This window comes from Boleophthalmus pectinirostris, unplaced genomic scaffold, assembly GCF_026225935.1.
Source record: "Boleophthalmus pectinirostris isolate CB_2022bp ecotype Guang Dong unplaced genomic scaffold, ASM2622593v1 HiC_scaffold_6, whole genome shotgun sequence".
Taxonomy (NCBI): Eukaryota; Metazoa; Chordata; class Actinopteri; order Gobiiformes; family Gobiidae; genus Boleophthalmus; species Boleophthalmus pectinirostris.
In genome coordinates this window covers 16,928,572-16,950,214 of record NW_026571447.1, presented here as the reverse complement: position 1 = coordinate 16,950,214, position 21,643 = coordinate 16,928,572, and the positions used below count along the sequence as shown (strand labels likewise).

The 21,643-nt window shown below is 38.8% G+C and overlaps 1 protein-coding gene across 1 annotated transcript in view; it reads left to right on the top strand.

Annotated features, from left to right (window-relative positions):
- snrka (SNF related kinase a) overlaps positions 1 to 21,423 on the top strand; it is a 46,114-nt gene extending 24,691 nt beyond the window's left edge. Inside the window, exons 3-8 of the mRNA XM_020937449.2 lie at positions 151 to 292; positions 6,618 to 6,830; positions 13,668 to 13,802; positions 17,294 to 17,489; positions 17,573 to 17,679; positions 17,798 to 21,423. Of these exons, the coding sequence (XP_020793108.1) occupies positions 151 to 292; positions 6,618 to 6,830; positions 13,668 to 13,802; positions 17,294 to 17,489; positions 17,573 to 17,679; positions 17,798 to 18,824 (1,820 nt within the window). The 3' untranslated portion in view covers positions 18,825 to 21,423. The remainder of the gene's footprint in view (positions 1 to 150; positions 293 to 6,617; positions 6,831 to 13,667; positions 13,803 to 17,293; positions 17,490 to 17,572; positions 17,680 to 17,797) is intronic.
- The last annotated feature ends 220 nt before the right edge of the window (positions 21,424 to 21,643 follow it).

The window sequence follows — 21,643 nt, the reverse complement described above, 5'->3', positions numbered from 1 at the left end:
ATAAAGTGAATGTGGTGCTGTGGATAAAGCATCAACTAGAGGTTTAGCGGTGCAAACCTCACCTGTGCAACGCCCTTCACTCCGATAGTGGTTGGTCGCAAAGTCCAGGTTGAATGTAAATATGCTAACAGTGCTTTTGTGTTGTTTCAGATATCTGGAGTCTGGGGGTGATTCTGTTCATGCTGGTCTGTGGACAACCTCCATTTCAGGAAGCCAATGACAGTGAGACTCTGACCATGATCATGGACTGTAAATACACAGTACCAGCCCGGGTCTCCAACACCTGCAAAGAGTGAGTCCACAACACTTTCACATTATGCTACAAATACTCTACTTCACTCTGCTCCTTTGTCAGGGGGGGACTCTAATAATTCACATATATTTATAGGTTCACTATGTAACTTTTTGAATGGGGTCTGTCACTTTTTTGTTTTCATGGAAATGTTATTGCTTTGCCTGGAATGGTGCACAGTATGACATTAAACAGCTCTAACTTAGATTTATTCAATTACTGGTGGTTGCTGGTGAGCGGGGCTGCCTCTCCATATTTCTGACGTGTAACTTGGTCTGGTTTGGACTCCATGAACATAGAAAACTTTAATACCATACTGTAATAAATCCCAGACAAATCCCCATGGAGAAAGTATTTGATCAGAAAAGTTACACAATGCACCTTTAATGTTGATGTTTGAGACAAAATGTGTGATCCAACATGTGTTTCCAAGTGTTCCGTTTTATTCGACTCTAGATGCAATTTAGACGGTAAAGACTTTGCCCTTATAGTGACTCCTCTAGTGTTGCAGTAATTAATGAATGCGAGTTTCATACTGAAGCTTACATATGAAAAAATAAACATGCTCTCTTGTGCATCTAAAAAGCTGGGACAAGATATACATACCACAAGATACAGCTGACTTTTAATTTAGCAATATTGTGTAAGCATGATAACGTGTCACTTTTTTTGTTACTCTGACATACTGTTGTTTTTGTTTAAGGGTCCATAAAATACATCAGAATAAACTGTTGTATTATTCAAAACATTTCCACTAGCAGTTGGTTAGTTCTGTTATAGGCCATATGAATTTATTCCAGACAAATGAGATTCAATGGTAACATGAAGCCTTGAGGCAGTAGGAGGATCCAGCTGCAGAGAGCCAAGATTGAGCACAACAACACATGTCCTGACTCAAAATAGTTCAGTGTTTTGGGCAAACGTGCACAAGCTCCAGTTGCATTATTAGTGTTGCTGTTAAATATTTTTCTTAATGTTACAAAGATGGCTGCAGATGTGAGGCAATGATTTGTACGTGTAAGTGGACAGTAGAGCTGCATTTTATATATATATATATATATATATGCATGATCCATAATGAATTGCCGTGTGCTAAGAAACGAAAGATCGTTAGATTGCGATCTCTGCTTTGGTCGATCTCTGTGCAGGCGCTACTGTTGATAGCAGTAGCGTGTGCGTGCGTGCACTTGTGTCTACTGGTAGCGGTGATGCACATAATGCTTTTAGGCTTAATAAATTGTACAAAGTCATTCCAAATTTTAAATGTGAATTACACTGGAATTATTGGTCGTGTCACCACAAAATAAAAACTGTGGTGACCCTGACACTCCTCTTTTTTCGCTTGAAGTTCACCTGTGTATGTTTTTAATAAGATCGAAAAAGATCAAATTGAAAATTGGGATTGATCAGTATGGGGGAAAAAAATCATGATTATTTTTTCCCCATATGGCCCAGTCCTGGATTATTGGTTTGTTACAACAATTAAGATGGTGGTTTAATCAATTACTAGAAAAAAATATTCCAAACATGTTGTCAATCAAGTTTGAATCTCCACAATGCCATTTTTGGAAATAATTGGCCCTCACTGTGCCAGGACCAATGTTTCCTCTCTACAGAGTATTTTTAGACACAGGAAGTAAACTCTTCTCATCGCTGGAGGAGACTGAAGAGTGGGCTGCAGCTGCACCAAACTGTGGTTTTGGATCACAGTGGCTGTGTCCAGATGTCCAAACTATTCCCTATTTAGTGCACTATTTAGAGGTCACGCCATTTTTAGGGGTGTCCAAATGACCAGTTGGTGAAAAAGTAGTGCACTCAAAATTTCCCACAATGCACCTTGAAAAGTAGTGAGCATCGGTGGTCACTAGACCAGTCAATATAGACCACAATGCATTGTGAAAGTCATGAAAACAACGGCATACAACATCAAGTTGGACACATCCCGACATAATGAAAGCAGATAAAAGTGTATTGCACTGTAGATCTGTGATTCTGAATAAAACACTTAAATAAACCGTTTTGATGTTAGTGGTGCTAGCTTTAGCCACTTACCTTAGCTCCACCTGTTAAAAGAGCGATAATTTCCACATTTCAGACAAAAAGCAAATAATCCAGTCCATTTATGTGAAATCCAGCTTGACAAAAACTTGTATGATTTATATTAGTCCATTAACACTTGTGTGCCAGTCTGATGTGATCATTATTTATGACAGAAATCAAGTTTTATCAGAGTTTAGGTGATATTTTTCACCCAAATGCCAGAGTCATGTGACCTGATGTAGTGCGCTGCAGGTCCAAATCTCTCTGCGAGTGCACTATATAGTGAGATATGAGGGGTTAGGGACTAGGGTGGACATTCGGACACAGCCTCACAATCTCACCTCTGCATTTGAAAACATCACCAACTACCTGAAGAGAAACCACCACATCAACCACAACCTTCTGCTCCCATCATGTCTGCTCCTTCAAAAACTGAATGAGTTTATTTGATTAACTTTCCTCCATCTCATGATACCATTCTTCAGATATTTAAGTTTCTGATATGAATCTAAAATTGTGCACATTTAGCAGATTCATGATGCGTGTCACTTGCCAGCGACTGTATATGAGTTTCATACATTTTTTCTTAAATGTATGCAGTTTGACACCCTCCAGCAAAACCGACAGACAGATGATTTTGTGATTATGCAGCAGTATTGCACTTTTTTTAACCAGCCGCTGATAACACTACTCTTTTAGCATAGCGTCATACCATTTAGGGCTGAATATTCTAATTATCAATCTAATAAAATTGGCTCAGCAAGAAATTGTCTCCTCAAGGCACCCATAGTTTCTCACTGGCTGTACAAAAAGAGAAGCAGAGTATGTAAATGCAATTACCAAAAACCTCTGCACAATTGCACCATAGCAAATATAGTTCTTAGTTTGAATAATAGACATTACCTAACACGTTATATAACCTGTAACTTCTTTTACTCTATCCTCTTGCTGTCCTTTATGTGTACTGAGTATACATTACCATCTTGTGTACTCAGTCCCCAGTTGCCTCCCCAAAACACATTTTCAGACCTCTTAATAAATTATTCATTATCTCCTAGGCCTCCCATTGCTTCCTCCTCTCTGCCTTTGTCTTTGTCACGCTACTAGATTATAATTTGCATGTCTTTTTTAGAACAGTGTATTTTTGTGCCTCTATCAATGTGCTTTGTCATTTTAGCATAAAACAATCCTATACATATAAGCTGCACACTGTGTTCCTGTTAAGGTCATAAAGCTATTTTGTAATACTTCACTTATAGAGAGATGCGTCACCACTTAGGGACTTGTCATTTGTCGCTGTGATGGAAATGTAAGTGTGTGCATGGTTGTTCGTTTGTCAACAGTAAAGTGAGGACAGACAAAAGGTGTGAAGTTGTAATTGTGAAATTAGAGCTAAAAGCAGCAGTGTAACCTCTACTGGTATCAAAAAGGAGAAAGCGAAGACTACCTTAGCTATGGTTTACTCAGTTTATATTCAACCTTTTTTAAGTCAATATTTGCACCACTAAATGGCCACACCATGAAGTTACCTGTGGTTCAAAACACACACTTCTTAAGCATTTGGTAATCTCTTAGTAAAGATGTAAAGTTCAGATGGGCAGGTCGATGGTCTGTCCATATGGAGCTCAACAGTGACTGCCCACCCCCTTAATGACCACAATTTAAAATCTTTAAACCACTAAGACATTATTAAAACATTTTGTATCCCTATAATGTATAAAACTACTGCTTCATAGAGTTATACCCAAATCTTGCTGCATAATTTTTATACATTTTCAACAAACATCACTAGTAGGGCAGGCTTGGAAGATTCTGGTGTAACTGTTGTGTAGAACTTCAAGTACTGTTTTTTTTTGTGTTTTTTTTTTGTTTTGTTTTGTTTTTTTCCCCATCCATAATCTCACGTTATACACAGATACACAGATGTCACTCTCCTACACACATGTTTGAACAGGAATGGCTTCTTAGGGTTCACCTGCACTAAACCATTGTAAGGCAATAATTTGATGCCTGTTCCCATCTCCACAGCACTATGTAAATTATGTCTTTTTTTTATCTTCCGTGCTCATGTTTGAAGTGTGCACACACAGCAAACATGACTTAATAGTCTGCTGGATAATCCTAGGCTGTACTGAACTAATCCTTAGTTAGTTCAATACAGTATTATCATATGTTCTATGCAAAAAATATGTAAAAAAAATAAATATGAAAGTCATCTTACTCAACCAAAGGGACTGGTATTAGATGGTCTGAAAATAATTGAATTAAGGATTTGTATGTTCTTAAATTATAAAATCGCAATGTTTCTTATCACAATAATCATGACCATTATGACTATCCCATCTCACTCTCACCGTCTGTTGAACTGGTGAGCCTCAGAAAAAGATTTTAGTTTTAAGTGATGACACAGAAATAATATGTCATAAATCCATCCAGACCAAGAATAATAACTGCTTTGTTGTCATAAACTAGAATGTTAGTTTAGTATCCTAATAATAACAGAGACCACCGACCCCTGAATGCATCATCCTTTTTCTGAATTCATTTTGACCGTTCCCACTGCAGTGTATACCAGCGTAATCCTAATAAAGTGCAATCTCTGGCATCATTTGCATGGACTTTAAGCGGACCAGCTGTAGTGTCAGCGAATTGTCCCCATGGTCTGTCGCGGTGATTGTGTTCTCAGTATTAAGGCTCCATCTGCTCATGGTTCACTGTAACATATCAAATAAACCAGGAAAGACTCTAGGGCCCTGGTTCAGCTTTGGCTCATTTTCAAAAAATGTATTTTTGTACGTATAGTTAATAGTGCCAGCTCATTTAAAGGATCAATATGTAATTTTTAGAGAGTCCACCACTTACTTTTTTATGAAGATGTTATAGCCTTGCCCCAAATTTACTTACATTACTTACCTATTTGTCTGAATAAAGGGTAACAAGGAACACTTTGTGGAGGCAGTGATGACAAATGGTAAAACAGCAACAGACATGCTCTTTGGTATCAGGGACCTGTCTTATATGTTTTATAATGCCTTTATTAAGTATGCCATGTTTTAATGGACCGGAGCCCCAATACATTTTATTTTGTGTTTTTTATTACCCTCAAAATAGTTTGCATCTTTTCATTGAGCAGTGTCACCTCTCCACAGATCTGACCTGTAGTTTGACTTGGCAGCGTCACCTGGGACCAGGGATGCATTTATTTATTTATTGATTTATTTATTATCATTATTATTTTTTTTTTTGTAGTGCTTTAGTTTTTATTAACCCTGTAGGTTCCTTTCAGGAACAGTAGGCAGCACATGTAGACTGTGGAATATTCCAAGCTAATGGCCCCTAAAATCAAACATGGATTTAGGTGTAATCACCAGAACAGTTTTATAGTTTTATAATCTTCTAATCATGTTTATTTTGTTTGAAAATTTGAGTCAATTTGAGACATTTTGTCAACAAACAATAACAACAAAATGGCAGATAAACAAAAAGAAGCTACACTCAGATGTTTATCTGTGTTGCAAAATTGTGAAAGACGTTTTTTTTTTATTTTTTGGAAATGAAAGAAAATTGCAATACAAGCCTCATGAGAAAGACCACAATCTCACAAGCACACTGTAAAGTGTCAGGTCAGATGTCAGTCCACACCTTTCGATCCAGGCAGGTTTGGCCCCAGCTGCAGAGGACGACTCTCCGAGAAAACAACAGTGACTGTAGATCTCTGCAGATGGGACTGTGTGACCTGAGCTGCCCTTTCACTAACAATACTCACCTCATCCATCTCTGAAGTCACGAGCTCCACCACTGCTTCAGCACTTTGAATGCATAATGTAAAAATCTTGGCAGATATTTTAATCGAAATTCAGAAAGATCTACAGCCAATCCTCATTAAGATTGTGTGGTTTAGGGCAGAATTTCAGCTTTGGCTATTTTTATGTTTCTTATGATCATAAAAGCAACACTGTGAGCCTTTTTTTTTTTTTTTTTTTTTGGTTTTGTTTTTAAAGGAAAAATATAATTGAATAAAAAAATCTAGATAAATCAAATTGAGAAACATTTGTGGCATTTTTTGCCATAGTAGTGTCTTCAAAGCATGTTAGTAGAATATTTGATGGCCACAAACCTAATAAAGATGATAATATTTTGTTTCTACTTTATTTGTAAACTAAAAGTGAAACCATCCCTACAGTCACTCTTGCGTAGGGCTCTGTGCTATTCTAATACTCTTGCTATTAGTCCTTGCTCCCACTGTGGTTAATTAAGTCTAAATATGTTGTCTTGTCCTCCACAGTCTGATAGACCGAATGTTACAGCGAGACCCAAAGCGCAGAGCCTCTTTGGAAGAGATCGAGACCCACCCGTGGCTCCAGGGAGTGGACCCTTCTCCAGCCACAAAGTTCAACACGCCCCTGGTGTCCCACAAGAACCTCTCTGAGGAGGAGCACAACAGCATCATCCAGCGCATGGTTCTGGGGGATATCGCAGACAGGGAGACCATCATAGAGTGAGTACACTGGTTTAGTCTGAACATGTGAAGCTCTAATATTCTTAAGGGGCCCGTATTACTCTGTTTTCTCAACTATGTTACAATGTTGTGTCCTCATCACCATCATTACCTGAAGTTGTGTTTTTTTCATACTCATATTTTGACACACAAGCCCTGCATATTTCTTCTCTTAAACAGAAAACACTCACCTTGTGATGTAATGTTTTAGTACAGGACATGCTCCACTGTGTTTTTAAAATGCATACACCTTTATTAGAATGATTTAAATGATTTCAGACATGTAATTGCTCATTTGTTGAACAAAAGATAAAAGGGAGTTGTTAAATTGAAAATTACTACTACATGACATCACAAGGTGAAGCATAGCATTTTGAGCTTTGGAGACGTAGACAGACTAATGATGCAGGGTTACTCAAACATGTGTGAATGAATGAACTCCAGGTATGTTTTTGATGAGGTAACAACATTATAACATGGCTTAAAGCTCACAAAAATCTGTTTGGTGTAATGGAGAAACACAGAGCTAAATCCTGTCTGGTAAGCATTTTATGGGTGAATGACCCCCATAATTGAAATATTACAATAAACCAATGAACTTATAATGTACTGCTTCCTTACAAGAGTCACCACAAGTTCATTGCACCTTTAGAGTGTGTGTAAAGGTACTTACTCAGGGAATTTAACTGCATACTCAACAAGGAACTGTTGACCGTAAATAAATAAGTTATACCACGTCACCTTATCCATTTAATTATTTTATGTTGACCCAAAGCATAATATAATAATTTAAATATGATGTATTTGAAATATGTTCATTTAAAGGTGTACTGCGTAACATTTCTAGAGGAGGGTCAGCAAACTGATGTCTCCATGGAAATATTATTTGTTTGTCTAGAATGTTCCACAGTATAGATTCTGTCATGAGGGAGACAAGCAGGTAACAGCACTATGCTACTTTACAGTTCAGATCAAACACTCGTAATGAATAAATGCTAGATGGCAATGTTTAAAGTCATACTGTGGAACATTACAGGTAAAGCAAGAACATCAACATGGAGACAAGCAGGTAGCGGCTGCATTTTACATTGTACTGACTTTTGAAAAATGTATGGCCCTTACGTTTGGCATATTGTATGTAGGGCAAGACAATAACAATACAATGAAATACAACAAGACAATAAGAAAAAAAGTAGTGTGAATTGTTGCTAATGTCATTTTGACATTTCTAAATCATAATGTTTATTTTGAGCTGGTCAATTTTCATGCAGTTTGTCTTGTTGAAAAAGGCTGCTCTATTTTCATTTGAGCAATTTCCTTCTTAACAAGCAGCATCTAGGCCCTGTTTGAGAAAAGGGGGACAGCATTAAAGCATTTCATTTCCTGTTTAGTAATTACAGCATCAACACACGCTGCTCTACAATTCACAGCATCTGAAAAGCGGCAAGCGAGAGATAATGCAGTAATTCATATGAGCACAATGTCCACCCACACACATTAATGAGACAAACTGGACCAACAGCCTGCATACATCCTCATGCAATTATTCTGATTAGACTCTGCACTGGAACAACTTCACATTGGGCAGATACACACTTATTGTGTCTTTGTTTTTGCATAGCATGCGCTGCTTGTTAGCTTCTCTTGTTGGCACTAATGGAACCACTAAGTAAAGCTGATTCAGTGGTGCTGTAGTGTCATGAGTTGTACTGAGAAAACATTTTAGTTGTTTAAGATCCAGAGAGACACTGGAGCTCCATTACTCCTGAAGAATAAACTATAAAAGTGTTTGCTGCCAAAAAGCCATTCTTGTACAAGTTCATACTTGTGCTAGCATATCCTCACTAGGACCCGGATCAAAGCCTGAAGACTGTGGTTGTAGTATTAACAAGAGTTGTCAAAACATGGATACCCAGATACTTATTAGATGTATTGATACTGGAAAAATTAGATAAAATTATCCTATTCTAAAATGGTCTTGATCTATTTTAGAACATTTTATACAGGCATATGGTAACATTAAAGAAACTATTTCTGGCAGATTTTTTTATAGATTTTTTTTTATTTTTGGGGTATCAAAATCTATAGAGTATCAAGTAGGGTTGTCAAAGGATTGAAAATCAGATATCAAAAATGGATACTAAATTGAGCAGGTATTGCTACTAGCTAAAGTCACATTCACAGGACAGAACTGAACCTTAGAATGATCTTGAGCTGTATCAAAACAAGTATAAGAACACATAGACTAGTACACGCCCATGGACCACTACGGAACCTACTTGGATGACTGAGGTATTAGACAGATATAAGGCCACATGGAAATTTAGTTTACTGTCCTTTCAGGAGCAGTGGGCAGCATATGAGGCACCCAGAGAAGAGGGCTCTACGCTAACTTTTTTTTTTTTCAGGAGCACACATTCAAAAATTTAGGAGCACATAAAAAAATGGGGGCACAAGTAGGTTTTCATTTTGAACGTTTGCACACACCAACACCAAGTTACCTGAATGAATTTTATACAAAAAACTAAAGAATTATGACTGTACTTTTCCTGCATGACCGCTGGCAGGGTTAGACCTTTGAGTCATGGATCTGCCCAAGGTTTCTTCCTACAGACTAACATAAAATTTAATTGGAAAAAAAAACAAAACAAACAAACTACAGACTAAGTTTAGACAAACATCATTTCATAATCGGTAGGCCAGGATTTGTAATTAGGTCGACATGACCTCTTTCCGGCTGACAGCCACTAGGACTTTAGAACTGTGCCGTGCTCATGCACAATTGCTGTGGGTTCTATGGCCCACACTCCCACCTGCCACAACCCAATGATGTCATCACATGGTACTGTTTGTCTGCATTTCGCGCAGCAGAGCTTACACTTTTAGTGGAGAAAATAAGTCCAGCGGCATGAAATATCTATTAAATAGTGAGACAGATATGAGTCCTGCTGCTATACGTGCTCCTCTGTGAGTTTATGGATATAATAACTGCGTGGAGGAGTGAGGACAGCCAGAGACAAGAGACTGCAAAACTTCTGTCACTGTCCCCAGTCCCCAGTGTTTTGGAGTGGAGTTTATTCACTGGATCCTTGTATGACATCACTGGACAAAAGTACTGCTCTTTAGGCGCTATCTGTGCTTGGGCATGGTTCTAAATTCCTAGTGTTGGCACACCCTTAATCTTTGATACATTTTAGAATGTTGTTTTGGCTGATTTGTTATTTCATACGTTTTAGAATGTTTATCTCGTCATGTTACGTCTGTGCGCAGTGCTCCTTATTATGGGCTGCAAGAAGCACCCACATATGTGCGTTTGTTTTGTTTTCTTTGTTCACATGCCAAATGTGAATGGGTGAACTGTAGAGCCCTGCTGGGGACATCATCTCCATGATCTTGTTGCTAGCCTTGGTTAGAACTACCGTAGCTGGTGGATTGTACCTATAGGACATGTTTTTGGATTGATGGGGGAAACCAGAGTGCCCGGAAGAAACCAACCCAGACATGGGGCGAACATGCAAATTCCACACCGAATGGCCCAGGTGACCCGGGGACTGAACGCAGTGTGTACAATGTACAATAAAGTACATTTTAATGTTGAAAATCATATTCTATTGTCTTAAAAAACAGTGTTTTTAGTTTTTGAGATGTCAGAATCGGCATTGAGTGAAGTCTATTCTTTAGTACCAAATTCCTGTTTTTAGTATCGTGACAATGCTAGTATCAAACTTTTTTCAAGTATCAAGTTTGAAATGCATCACTAGCTTAAAGGAAAAAATAATTTTCCGGCAGGGGCCAGGGCCGTCAAAAGTATTGATTCTTCTTATGTAACTTTAATGGATATGGACAAACACTGAGGCTTGCTTTTGGCTCTACATGCCTTTCCCTTTAGCTCCAGGAGACACACAGAGCCACTTGTGGATCTGGGAACAGCTTCATGTTTACACTTGTTCTGTCCTCCTGGTTTCTCAGTTCCTCTGTACCTTTCTCCTCATGAAGCACATTTAAAACAGGACTTAGGTGTTGACAGTTTCCATTTGCACCTTTTGTTGCTCCTTCACCATATCATTGTAACTCTTTATGGGACCAGGTCTGTCTCAGCTGTGTATGTGTGTATGTAATATAGAAGATGAGCATAGAGAGCATATATGTATGTACATGTAACCATGTAGTTATATAAAATGACTCTATGAACATAAACAAAACGTACATTTAAATTTTATTAAATAAATCTTAATTAGTCATTACTCCAGGATTGTGCAGGTGATCAGTTTTAATTAAAAGGGGCACAATGCAAACAAATCAAAACATAAATAATCATCATAAACATTAAATAGTCTTCTGTTTAATGTTTATGATGATTATTTATGTTATGTGCAGAATAAACCTTTTTAGTCTTATGCACAGCCAAACAGTACTGCTTTGAGAGCCTGAAGGTGACAGTAAGCCTTGTTTGCCTATTCAATAATACAGGGTTATGTGCCACACATTTCCATACTTACACAATTGTACTTTGGCTATAATGCACGGTGCGATAAAACACCTATAACTGGAATACTGTCTTATCAAACTGTAATGACCTTTTTATAGCCCAAAATGTGAGCTGCTTTTGTTTGTCAATTTATCTCTAGGCCGACTTGGAGCTTTCAATCATTTAATTATGTTTACTGACAGCATAAATGCTTATTGCCTTTTAATCATCTTTATAGCTATAATCTCATTGTTGCCTGGGTAAAACCAGATATGTCACATAATTTCTTACGTAATTTTTGGAACGGTGTGCAACATTAACTGGCAAGTTACCAATTCACCTAATGCCTTTGAATGGTAGGAGGAAGAAGGATAGACAAAAGTATACAAGCTCAGATGGTTGCTTTGTTGTGGAAAAAATAAGATGAATTAATAAAAGTAGTTTTTTTTTTTGTTATTTTCCCATATTACACTATTTTCTGATCTATCTCTCATCACAAAAATACCTGGCATTGTGTTTTGTTTCATTCTCACATGTTTAACACACAAACCTTGGATATTCAGCCCAAGTTTGAGATTTGAAAATGTAGACAGACAAATAATAAAAGGTTACTCAAACATGTGTGAATGAAAAAAAAACACAACTCCTGATATGTTTTTGAGGAGGTAATTGCATTATAATTCACAAGAGTACATTTTGCGTAATATAGGACCTTTTAATTTTGTCTTTTTTTGTTGTTGTTTTTTTGTTCTGTTTTGTTTTTACGACATTATGTCCCAACTGTGCTTTAAACAGGCTGGGACATGTCAACCTCCTCTTTATAGTTATACATTTCTTATTCAAAATGTATTTTTTTTTTTGCATGCATCCGTTTGGCTTCAGGAAAAATACATTATGAGCTTCATGACCCAGAAATAATTTAACTGTCATTTCGGTTTGTTTTGTCATACCTGAAGCCACAAAATGCTCATATCTCAAACAAACAGCATGCATCATAAACACGAGATGCTTTTTTTTTTTACATACTTACATAACCGCGTGTCTAATTTGGCTCGAATAGAGACCTTGGTGTATTCCCAAAATGGAAAAGCCAATGCAAGCTATCGAAGCTAATAAATGCATGTTCCCATTTGTTGCTGTCATGTGATGTGTGCAAAAATCAACCAAATATTACACAGAAAAAAAATCTTATAGATGCCAATAACACAATGAGCAGCTGTCAAATGGTGAAAGCGGGAGCTGTGTTTGAAAATGATGTATCCGTGCCTGACAAGCTCCCTCTTGGTTACAGATATTATTGAAACCATGTTTGGAGCAGTCTCGCTGAGGGTTTACATGAATTTAATAATCGTGTCACTCATATTGATATGTCACATGTTACAGTAGATTTCATTTTTATCTTGTTCTGCATAGAGTATTAAGTGGGGGTGTCAAAAGTATTGAAAATCAGATGTTGAAACTAGATACATTGTCCAGGTTAAAAAAGTTGCATTCACAGGACAGAAATTAACCTTTAAGAATGATCGTGAGCCATATCAGAACAAGTGTCAGACCACATAGTCCCCATGGACCACTATGGAACCTACCTGGATGACTAAGGGATATCTCAAATGTTACAATAGAGTTTGTTTTTCATCTTTTTTCTGAGGTGTAGCGTCATTCAGCAACTAGGGACCTTTGGATGGGGTACAATAAGAGCAGTTTAGAGTCTCTAATTTGAACTATTTGCTTGTCAGTGGGTTGTGTGATGAGACCACTTTAAGGCATTCTGCAGTGTATAATTCAACCTATATCAAGAATCCTATAAAAACAAAATATGCATGTTAAAAAGTGCAGTATTTTTACCATTAAACTAATCTATCTATATTGTTAAGGAGACATATTATGCAAACTGTTGAAGGACTCATAACTATTAAATATTTACTTTACATAATCCTACATTTTTGAACTGTTATTTTAATGTCTAGGTAGCTTTATTATAGCTTTTACGTGCAAGGTTGTATTTTGAGGAACTGACTCATTTCTGTCAAGGATCAGTAAAGTATTCTTATTCTGATATTCATGATCTAAACCTGAACTAAATTATGAAACTCGTTTACTCATTGGTTTGATGACTGACTCTTTCATACATCATAAAGTTGTGCAGTTAAGTACTCCCACCATACCAAATAATTGCATTTGAACTTTGTACTACCACTCATAATTTTCATTTAGTTAGACGCCATACTTCCCGCCAACAATATAATGTCATAGGAGAGAGACTTTGATTTCATGTCTTGTCTTATCAATGTCAGTATTATCTAGGTCAGTTATCATTATGGCCCCGTTATGTGACTTTAATGACACGGTGTTGTCACGATATGTTTCAGGGCTCTCGAGACCAACAAATACAACCACATCACAGCCACCTACTATCTTCTGGCTGAGCGCATCCTGAGAGAGAAGCAGGAAAAAGAAGTCCAGACCAGATCCTCCAGTCCCAGCAACCTCAAGGCACACTTCAGGTAAAAAAAAAAAGAATGAATATGATAAATGTATTTATTAAATTGCGACTGAAATTTATCATGAGTGCTGGAGTAAAATATATAAAATAAAATAAACATAGGAAACTTGCAACTTCCAAGTAATTACCCCATGTTATTCCATCACCGACTCCTCCATTGTAAATATGAGTGTGTATTATGTTGTCCTGCTGACAGGCAAGTAGCTCTGTCATGATATAAAATTGTATTTATGCATTAACACAACAACCCCAGAACAGATTTAAACCATAAAAACTATTCTAAATGTACAAAACATGAAATAGTTCAAATGATTGTAAAAAAAAAAACGCATAAAGCAAAAGGAAACACTTTAGTACTTAGTTTGTATCTGTAATGAGTAATCGAAGGTATTAATTCAACCTTCTACAGCTAAATCTTATGCCAAAAAACAACAAAAAAAATTCCCACTATTGCCAAAAAAATAAAAATTAAATGTGCACACGATAAATACTGACCCTAAAAATACACTGTTCCAGCTTACCTATATTGAACGATAAGCCAATATAGTAATTATCATGACAGGGTTATAGACAAGCTACTGAAATACATTTTAAGAGTTCCCATCCTAGATTGTAAATGAACATAGCTAGCCTGCTAGGCGCTACATTCCATTGATTCTGTTTCCAATTGTCTTTTAATAAATTCCTATTCCTAATATGAACCAGGCTCCAAATTCATCCTTATAACCTCTAGCATCATGAGTTTTATTTGACTGGAATACTATGGGTAGCGTCACACTCCCTAAAGGCCGCCACATACTACAGGAGAATTTGCCCAATTTAGACTGTGATTTGCTTCTCCCTGAGCTCAGGGAAGCGTGACTCGAATGTGCACTCCTCGTGTGGGGTGTCAGTGTGACTCTGAGCTGCTCTGTCAGATCAGAACATCAGCAACGTTACAGTAACAGCCGATAAAAGAGCGTCAGGGGCAGAGGAGTGACGGACACAGAGGCAAGATTCAAACTCATCTCAGGAAATATTGAAAATAATGGTGCAACTTTATTACTCGCCACTCGTAAAGTTAAACTGCAGCATCTCATCCACATTATCCATAGAACTTGTCCTATACAAATAATGATACCCAGTCCACAAAACATCGCTATTAATCCAGTTTGAAGCGTTCTTTAAAAGTAAAAAGTCAAGAGTAGTTCCTCACGTATGTCTGTTTGCAGCCTCACAGCGCACGGATCAGTGTGAAGTTGCAAATCAGTGATCGAGACTCTACTTCCTGTGTACTTTATCGCCAGCCCTCTGTGCATTAAAAATCATGTATCTGAAGTATTACACCACATTTCACAAATAATAATAAGACAGTTTTGTCTCACATCTAAACAAGAAGTACAATGTTCTGATCTTTTGAACACTTAAGAATCTCAAAGCAAGTCGTTTTACTCTAGAGACAGGAAACAGCAGACACGATCGCACTCACAGCTTTGCAGTCTGTGATATGCAGCCATATCCCGCTGCAGTCTTTGTGATCGGAGATTTCAAATCTCATAAGATTCTCCTTGTGTCTGTGGTGTGCGCTTTTTGTCGCACATTTAAAAATTGCTTAAGACTGAAAAATACGGTAGTGTGTGGCAGCCTTTAGCCCACTTCTTTATACAGTCGATGGTTCCCATAGAGTAATATCTATGAACCACCAAGAACAACCAAGAACCACTAAGCACCCAATCATTCCTTCCCATTTAGAAACCCCGACCTTTCGCTTTGTGCAGCTGTGTAAGTCATTTGGTGTCGGTTAATGATCAGAGGGGAAATGCCAGTGCACATCCCCATAATGATGAGCCCGCCAAGGAGATTGTAATGATACACACCAGTGAACAGACTACAGCTGAGATGCAGATAGAACTACAATGGCTTCATCTGCATTTAAAAGTTCAACGGGTTTTCTTCTGCTTCACTTGCCCATCACACATTCCCAAGAATCCTTGTACCTTGTAGTTTGCAAATGGAGCAGTGATGGTCTTTAGTTTGCTTCATTTAGAGATAGACAGATACAGCGGTTAGCTGATTTATCGGGCTGATATTTGCACTTTTTAGTGAATCGGTTGTCTGCCTGAAATCTCCAACACAGGCCGATATGTTGTTTTTGTTCAAAGCTTTATGTGAAAAATTAAATGCAAATAGATAACTGCTCAAAATGTGACTATGCAGACTCCTTGAAGGTTTGTGGTCAAATTAAAATTACATAATTTGGATAAAGTAATCAAAATTGGTTCTACATATCAGCCCAAAAATATCGGCAGAGCTTATCAGCCACTAGTGGCTCTGGATTCTAATCAGTGTTCAGTATTGGCATCAGCCATGAAAAAACTTGTATCTGTTGATGTCCAGTTCAGTGTGTTATTTTTAGAGCGTCTATGGTATTTGGTTGTAATGCAGCACATTGTTTAATTCTTTATTTGATTATTGCCCTTACATGGAGCTTATCCTTAAAACTATCATGTCATACTGTCCTTAAATAAACAATGGAAACAGCAGAATGACAACATTCACTTAAATTCACTATAGTGTTTACATTTTCTCCATTCCCTCTGGTTTTCCATGTTTATCAGCCCATGTGTGAGAGCTTCCTTCCTTAAATTGTTCCTCTTGAAAAGGAAGGAGAGGGCGGTTAAAAATAGGCAAATGACATAAAGGAGAGATTATGTAGGCCTTACAGCAGCTTATGAGGCATGTTCTGATGAAAGATTGGGATTTTTTATTTGGAATTTAAGCCGACACTAATACACCTGTAGTATTTCTGATTGAATGAAATGATTGAAAGTTGGTTACTGTTACTGGTTACTGGTTTGATTATTATGAAAGGCATCTGCATGTGACAGTTTATTTATTTATCATGCAATTTGTAAAATGAAGTAAATAGTTTTAAGGTTAGCGATGCTTTGCTTGGAGGTTATTTCTTTCACTGTGAATGTATGACGTGATTTGCAGTGACATGATTTAATTCACATATCCGGCCCAGACTTTAAAAGTCTGTTGTGCTGTGAAATGTCAGCTCCTGTCTGCTCCTTCGCATCACTCTCTCTGCACTTGCGCACACACACATGCACACACACACTCGCACACATGCAGACACGCACACTCACATGCAGACACACACACACACAGAGAGCTGAGCTAGGGACGAGTGATGTAGGACTTCATGATGCCTGACACATTTTCCAAAGTGAGACTCTCAAACTCCACTGTGATTCCTGAGAGCAGGACTGTGATGGCTCTGGTCAACAGTAATATAATGTATTATACCACTAGTACTGATTTACTTGACTAAACTATTCACTTTTCCAGCTGAAATTTTATCAGTAGATTTTCAGGGCCACTGTAACCTTATTTGACAAGATATATGCAACATTTCCATCACTTTCTTTTAATGTTTTCTATGTAAAATACAGATTAAATTAAGTCAAATGAACAGACTAAACAATACAACCTTCCTGTGTCCCACAGACAGTCATGGCCAACCCGAATGGACATGCACCAGGACATTGAGGACAGTTTGGCTGCATCATCTATTTCTCATGGAGGAGGTCCTCAGTCTCCAGCACGCAGTGCTGAAAATCTACTCAATGGACACCGCTCCAAAGGCCTGATGGAGCTCGGGCGAAGAGAGGACACCACAGACTCCTCAGCATCGATGGTGCAGGTACTGACCCCTGTGGGATTCCTTTGACACTGCCTGGTTCTATTGAGTATAGTATGTGTCATGTTTTTGTGATCTGGTTTCAGGGAGCCAGTTCTTTGTCCTCAGGCACTCCTGCTCCGGGCCCTGGGGCACTAAGGGGCCCTGTTCCATCAACGTCATCTACAGCCAAACAGAGAACCTGCCTCTTCAGGTACCAGCAAATCTCCCGCTCTCTCATCTCAGAACGTTGTGATGTTACAGTCAATTCACAATTCTTTTATTTTGTTAATTATAAATGCTAACTTGACAAGTGTATCTTGTCATTTCAGGGTGGAGGAAGATGAGGAGGAGGAAGATGACCCTTCCCCACTGCCCTCTCAAGTGGTCTTGCGTAGGAAGCCCCCCTCAATAACAAACCGACTAACCTCCAGAAAGAGTGCTCCTGTGCTGAACCAGATCTTTGAGGAGGAGGGAGAGTCTGATGATGACTTCGACATGGATGAGGGACTCCCTCCCAAACTCAGTCGCCTCCGGATGAACATGGGCCCGGGCTCAGGCCCTGCAGTTGGACAGGGGTCTCCAGGGGCCCCTCAGAAACGCTACCACAGGAGAAAGAGCCAGGGCCGTGGCTCCTCGTGTTCCAGCTCTGAGACCAGTGACGATGACTCTGAGAGCCACCGGCGCAGGCTGGACAAGGACTCTGGTTTGGGTTGGAACAGACGGGACAGCAGTGAGGGCCCCCCAGGCAGCCAAGGGGGCTCAGGGGGCAGTGGGTCGGGCCCGCCCCCTGGAGAGGGAGGGGGCAGCTCAGGCCCAGATCGGGGTAGTCCTCCTGGAGGGGGAGGCAGTGACAGTGGGACAGGAGGAGGAGGACCAGTAGGGGGAAGTAAAGGACAACATAGCCCTTCATCCTGCTGCAACAACAGTAGCTTTTCTAGCCCCGCCCCCAACGTGATGTCACGGCCATCTCGAGCCACCGTGATGGAGAGTCTGAAGCTGATGAGCCTCTGCCTCAGCTCGCAGCTGCAGCGTGGGGGGCGGAGCCAGAGAGGGGGCGTGGACGGTGAGGGCCAATACATCATAGAACCTCGAGGCATAAAGGCCCAGGACAGGTCAGCCTGGAGGATGTGCTTTGGCTCCACAGGGAGTCTGGACACCATCACACTGCCTACTACTGCAGCGTCCTGCCACCACAGCGCCCCTCGCAGGCCACACACCCACAGTGCCCCTGCCCTCAAGAATGGGGTACTGCAACTACCTCTGTGTGAAAAGACCATCTCTGTCAACATCCAGCACGGGCCCAGAGATGGACTGCTCTGTACCTCAGGCCCCGCCTCCTGCTGCCAGGTCATATGACCCCGCCCCCAGGCAGGTCATGTGACCCTCAGCAGGTCATGTGACTGCCTGCCTAATTGTGTCCTGCTTCATGAGTCAGTTTTAAACTGTTTTAAATCTTTATTTTTATATTATATTTTAACAGGTTTTAGTTACCCACATGTTTCAATGATGGAGTAATAGTTCACTGTGGATTAGGATGAGTCTTGTTCCATTTTAAGGAATATGTTTTTAATGAGAGTAGTCTTAACTTTAAGACAAATTAATGTCTATAGCGGGAGATCTGGGGTGAAAACTGATTTTGTGCAAAGAGTATTTTATTACCAAAGGAAATATATGAGGGCTGTTGGGCACAATAATGTGGCAACCAAGTTTGTTTTTATGTTGATAATTTAATTATAATTGGAGAATATTAACTAATGAAATAACAGCATACCAAATTGGTGTTGAATTGTGACCTGTAAATTCACAGCAGATGAATGAAATTGTGCATTTGTATATTATTTGTAACATTGTCCATTTATGAATCCTCAAGTGTGTCCTAATACTCCATCACTCTCCCACAGTAGAGTCTTGTTTTGTGAAACCTGCAGCGGGCAGCTCCTCTGACCCCTGCCTGTATTTGTCTGCAGCAGGACGTCCCAGGCTGGGCTTTCTGTGACCACTCTGAGCAGAGGTTTGAGTTCACCTCACTTTGTAAATGCCTGTCTTCACTTGCACTCAGACAATCTGTTTTTATTTTTCTTGTTTTTAAGCTTTTTATTCTGACAAATCTGCTCTCGTGGTCACACTACCCCTTTAAAAATGTTGCTTTAGAAACAAGCTGCTCTTCTCTGTAAAGTTGTACTGTAGCAACGACACAAAAGTTACTGCTAAGTGTACCCTTTGAGTTTTTGACTTCTATTGGCTTCTGCGATCTCATGTAACTATTATTTTACATGTCGTGCGTCAATGTGTCCAGTTTGTATATATGGTATAAGAAATTATTTTATTTTTTAAACTTGTACATTTTTGTGTTGATTTTGATGCTGAACCAAGAGGGGCCTGAGTGAATCTCTCCGGCTGGAGTCAGGGCAGATCTGAGCAGCTTTACGAGCCGAGAGAAAGAACAAATCAGAGGAAATCTTTACTGTGTGAGTCTGGGTTTGGCACAGGGGGCTGTATGGATGATTAATCATTTCTTGGAAAGGTTTAATTTCCATGTGGGGAAGCAATTATTGGGGGAAATGTAATGAGACAAATTACTAGCATCCACCATGTCAAATTATTTAGAAATGCAGAAAAGTTTGGTTTGTTTGCTATTTGGCAAATGACTGATCCTACAATTTTAAACTGTTGAATGTAAAAAGCATTGGCCATTGTTGCCAAGCAAAAAAATACATATTTTGAATCTTGAGGAACTTGAATATGTTAGCTACTATGTAGTTTATTCTAGTTATGGAAGAACAAATATTGGCTTCCTTGGGGTTAAAGTGAACACAAGTGTAAGTGGTTAAACACATGTATTCCTAGAGAGCTAGCTGCCAGTAAACCATAGACCGTATATATAAATGGACATAGCCGCTGTGTTCCATGTGGGAAGTGTTCATGGAGGCGCTTCTGGCTCCACTGACTCAGTTTCCAACTGATTTTGCATTGAAAAATTGTCACCCCTCTCTCTGTAATTGCTGCTGTGAGCCTTATCATTCTGGTCTTAAATGTTCGTATAAACCCACTCTGCATTTATTTCGGAATTGTCTGTAAATAAATTCCTATTTCTTCCTAATATGGAGCTTGGCTCCAATTACGCTCCTGTAGCTGCAGGCTTCGGTGAACTTCATTTGACTGGACCTGAACGCTGTGGCCCACATTACACTCACTTAGTCCATTTCTTTATACAGTATGTATTAAACTGCTTCCCAGTTTTGAGGTATACATTTTCCTTGTCTTTGAAAATGTTTGAAAATGCCTTCAATTTTGATATCTTTTGGCAGGTGTAAATCTTAGCAGCAGGCCACAACTACAATCAATTCATTTGTGTAGACCTAGTGTTTATGTCTTATGTAAATCTGCATACAGCCTGACTCCATCAAACCCAGACTCTCACTATAAGGGCATTGGCAATAAGCTAAGTGTATTGCAGCTACGTGTACAGTTTGTTTGATCGTTCTTCATTCAAATTGGACTCATCTGAAAAAGAGAAAAGCTATGTCTGTGTCAAGCATTTTTCCCCCATTTTTGATCTGTTGTTTGAGTCATGTTTTTAAATACCAAATGTAAATATAGATGTAAATATGGTGCTCTTTTTTTTCCTTCTGTAGACCAGACGAGTGAATCTTTGAGGTGCATAGCTGTACAGTCCCTTAGCCTTATTATAACCATGAATAGTAATGTATGGGTGAAAATAAAGTGAGAAAAATGGATATTATGTTTGACTGGTGTCCTACTGTATAAAGGTGAATGATGTGCATGTGTTGTACAATGTTGGAGAGACAGTTGAAAAAAATTAAGTTACCGGACCAAAAAAAAAGAATTTGCAGAAAGAAAAACATTGAAATCATCATTGTATTATTCTGTAGTTGATACTGTTGTTACATATAGCTATGGTAATATCAGAAATAAAATGGTGGCTGTCTCATGATCCTGTGTCCTGACTGGAGTTATTGACAAAGTCATTCTTACACTTTTACACAAAGTACCTCACATCATGGTATTAGTATTACTGTAGTATTACTATGAACTGCTCAAAACTGGAATAAAGTAAGTTATTTGCATAAAAAGTAATAACAATCTGGAGTCTAAGTATCACAAATCGTACTTGGCAACTGTTGCCAAGACCATAGCCTGTCTACCCACCTATA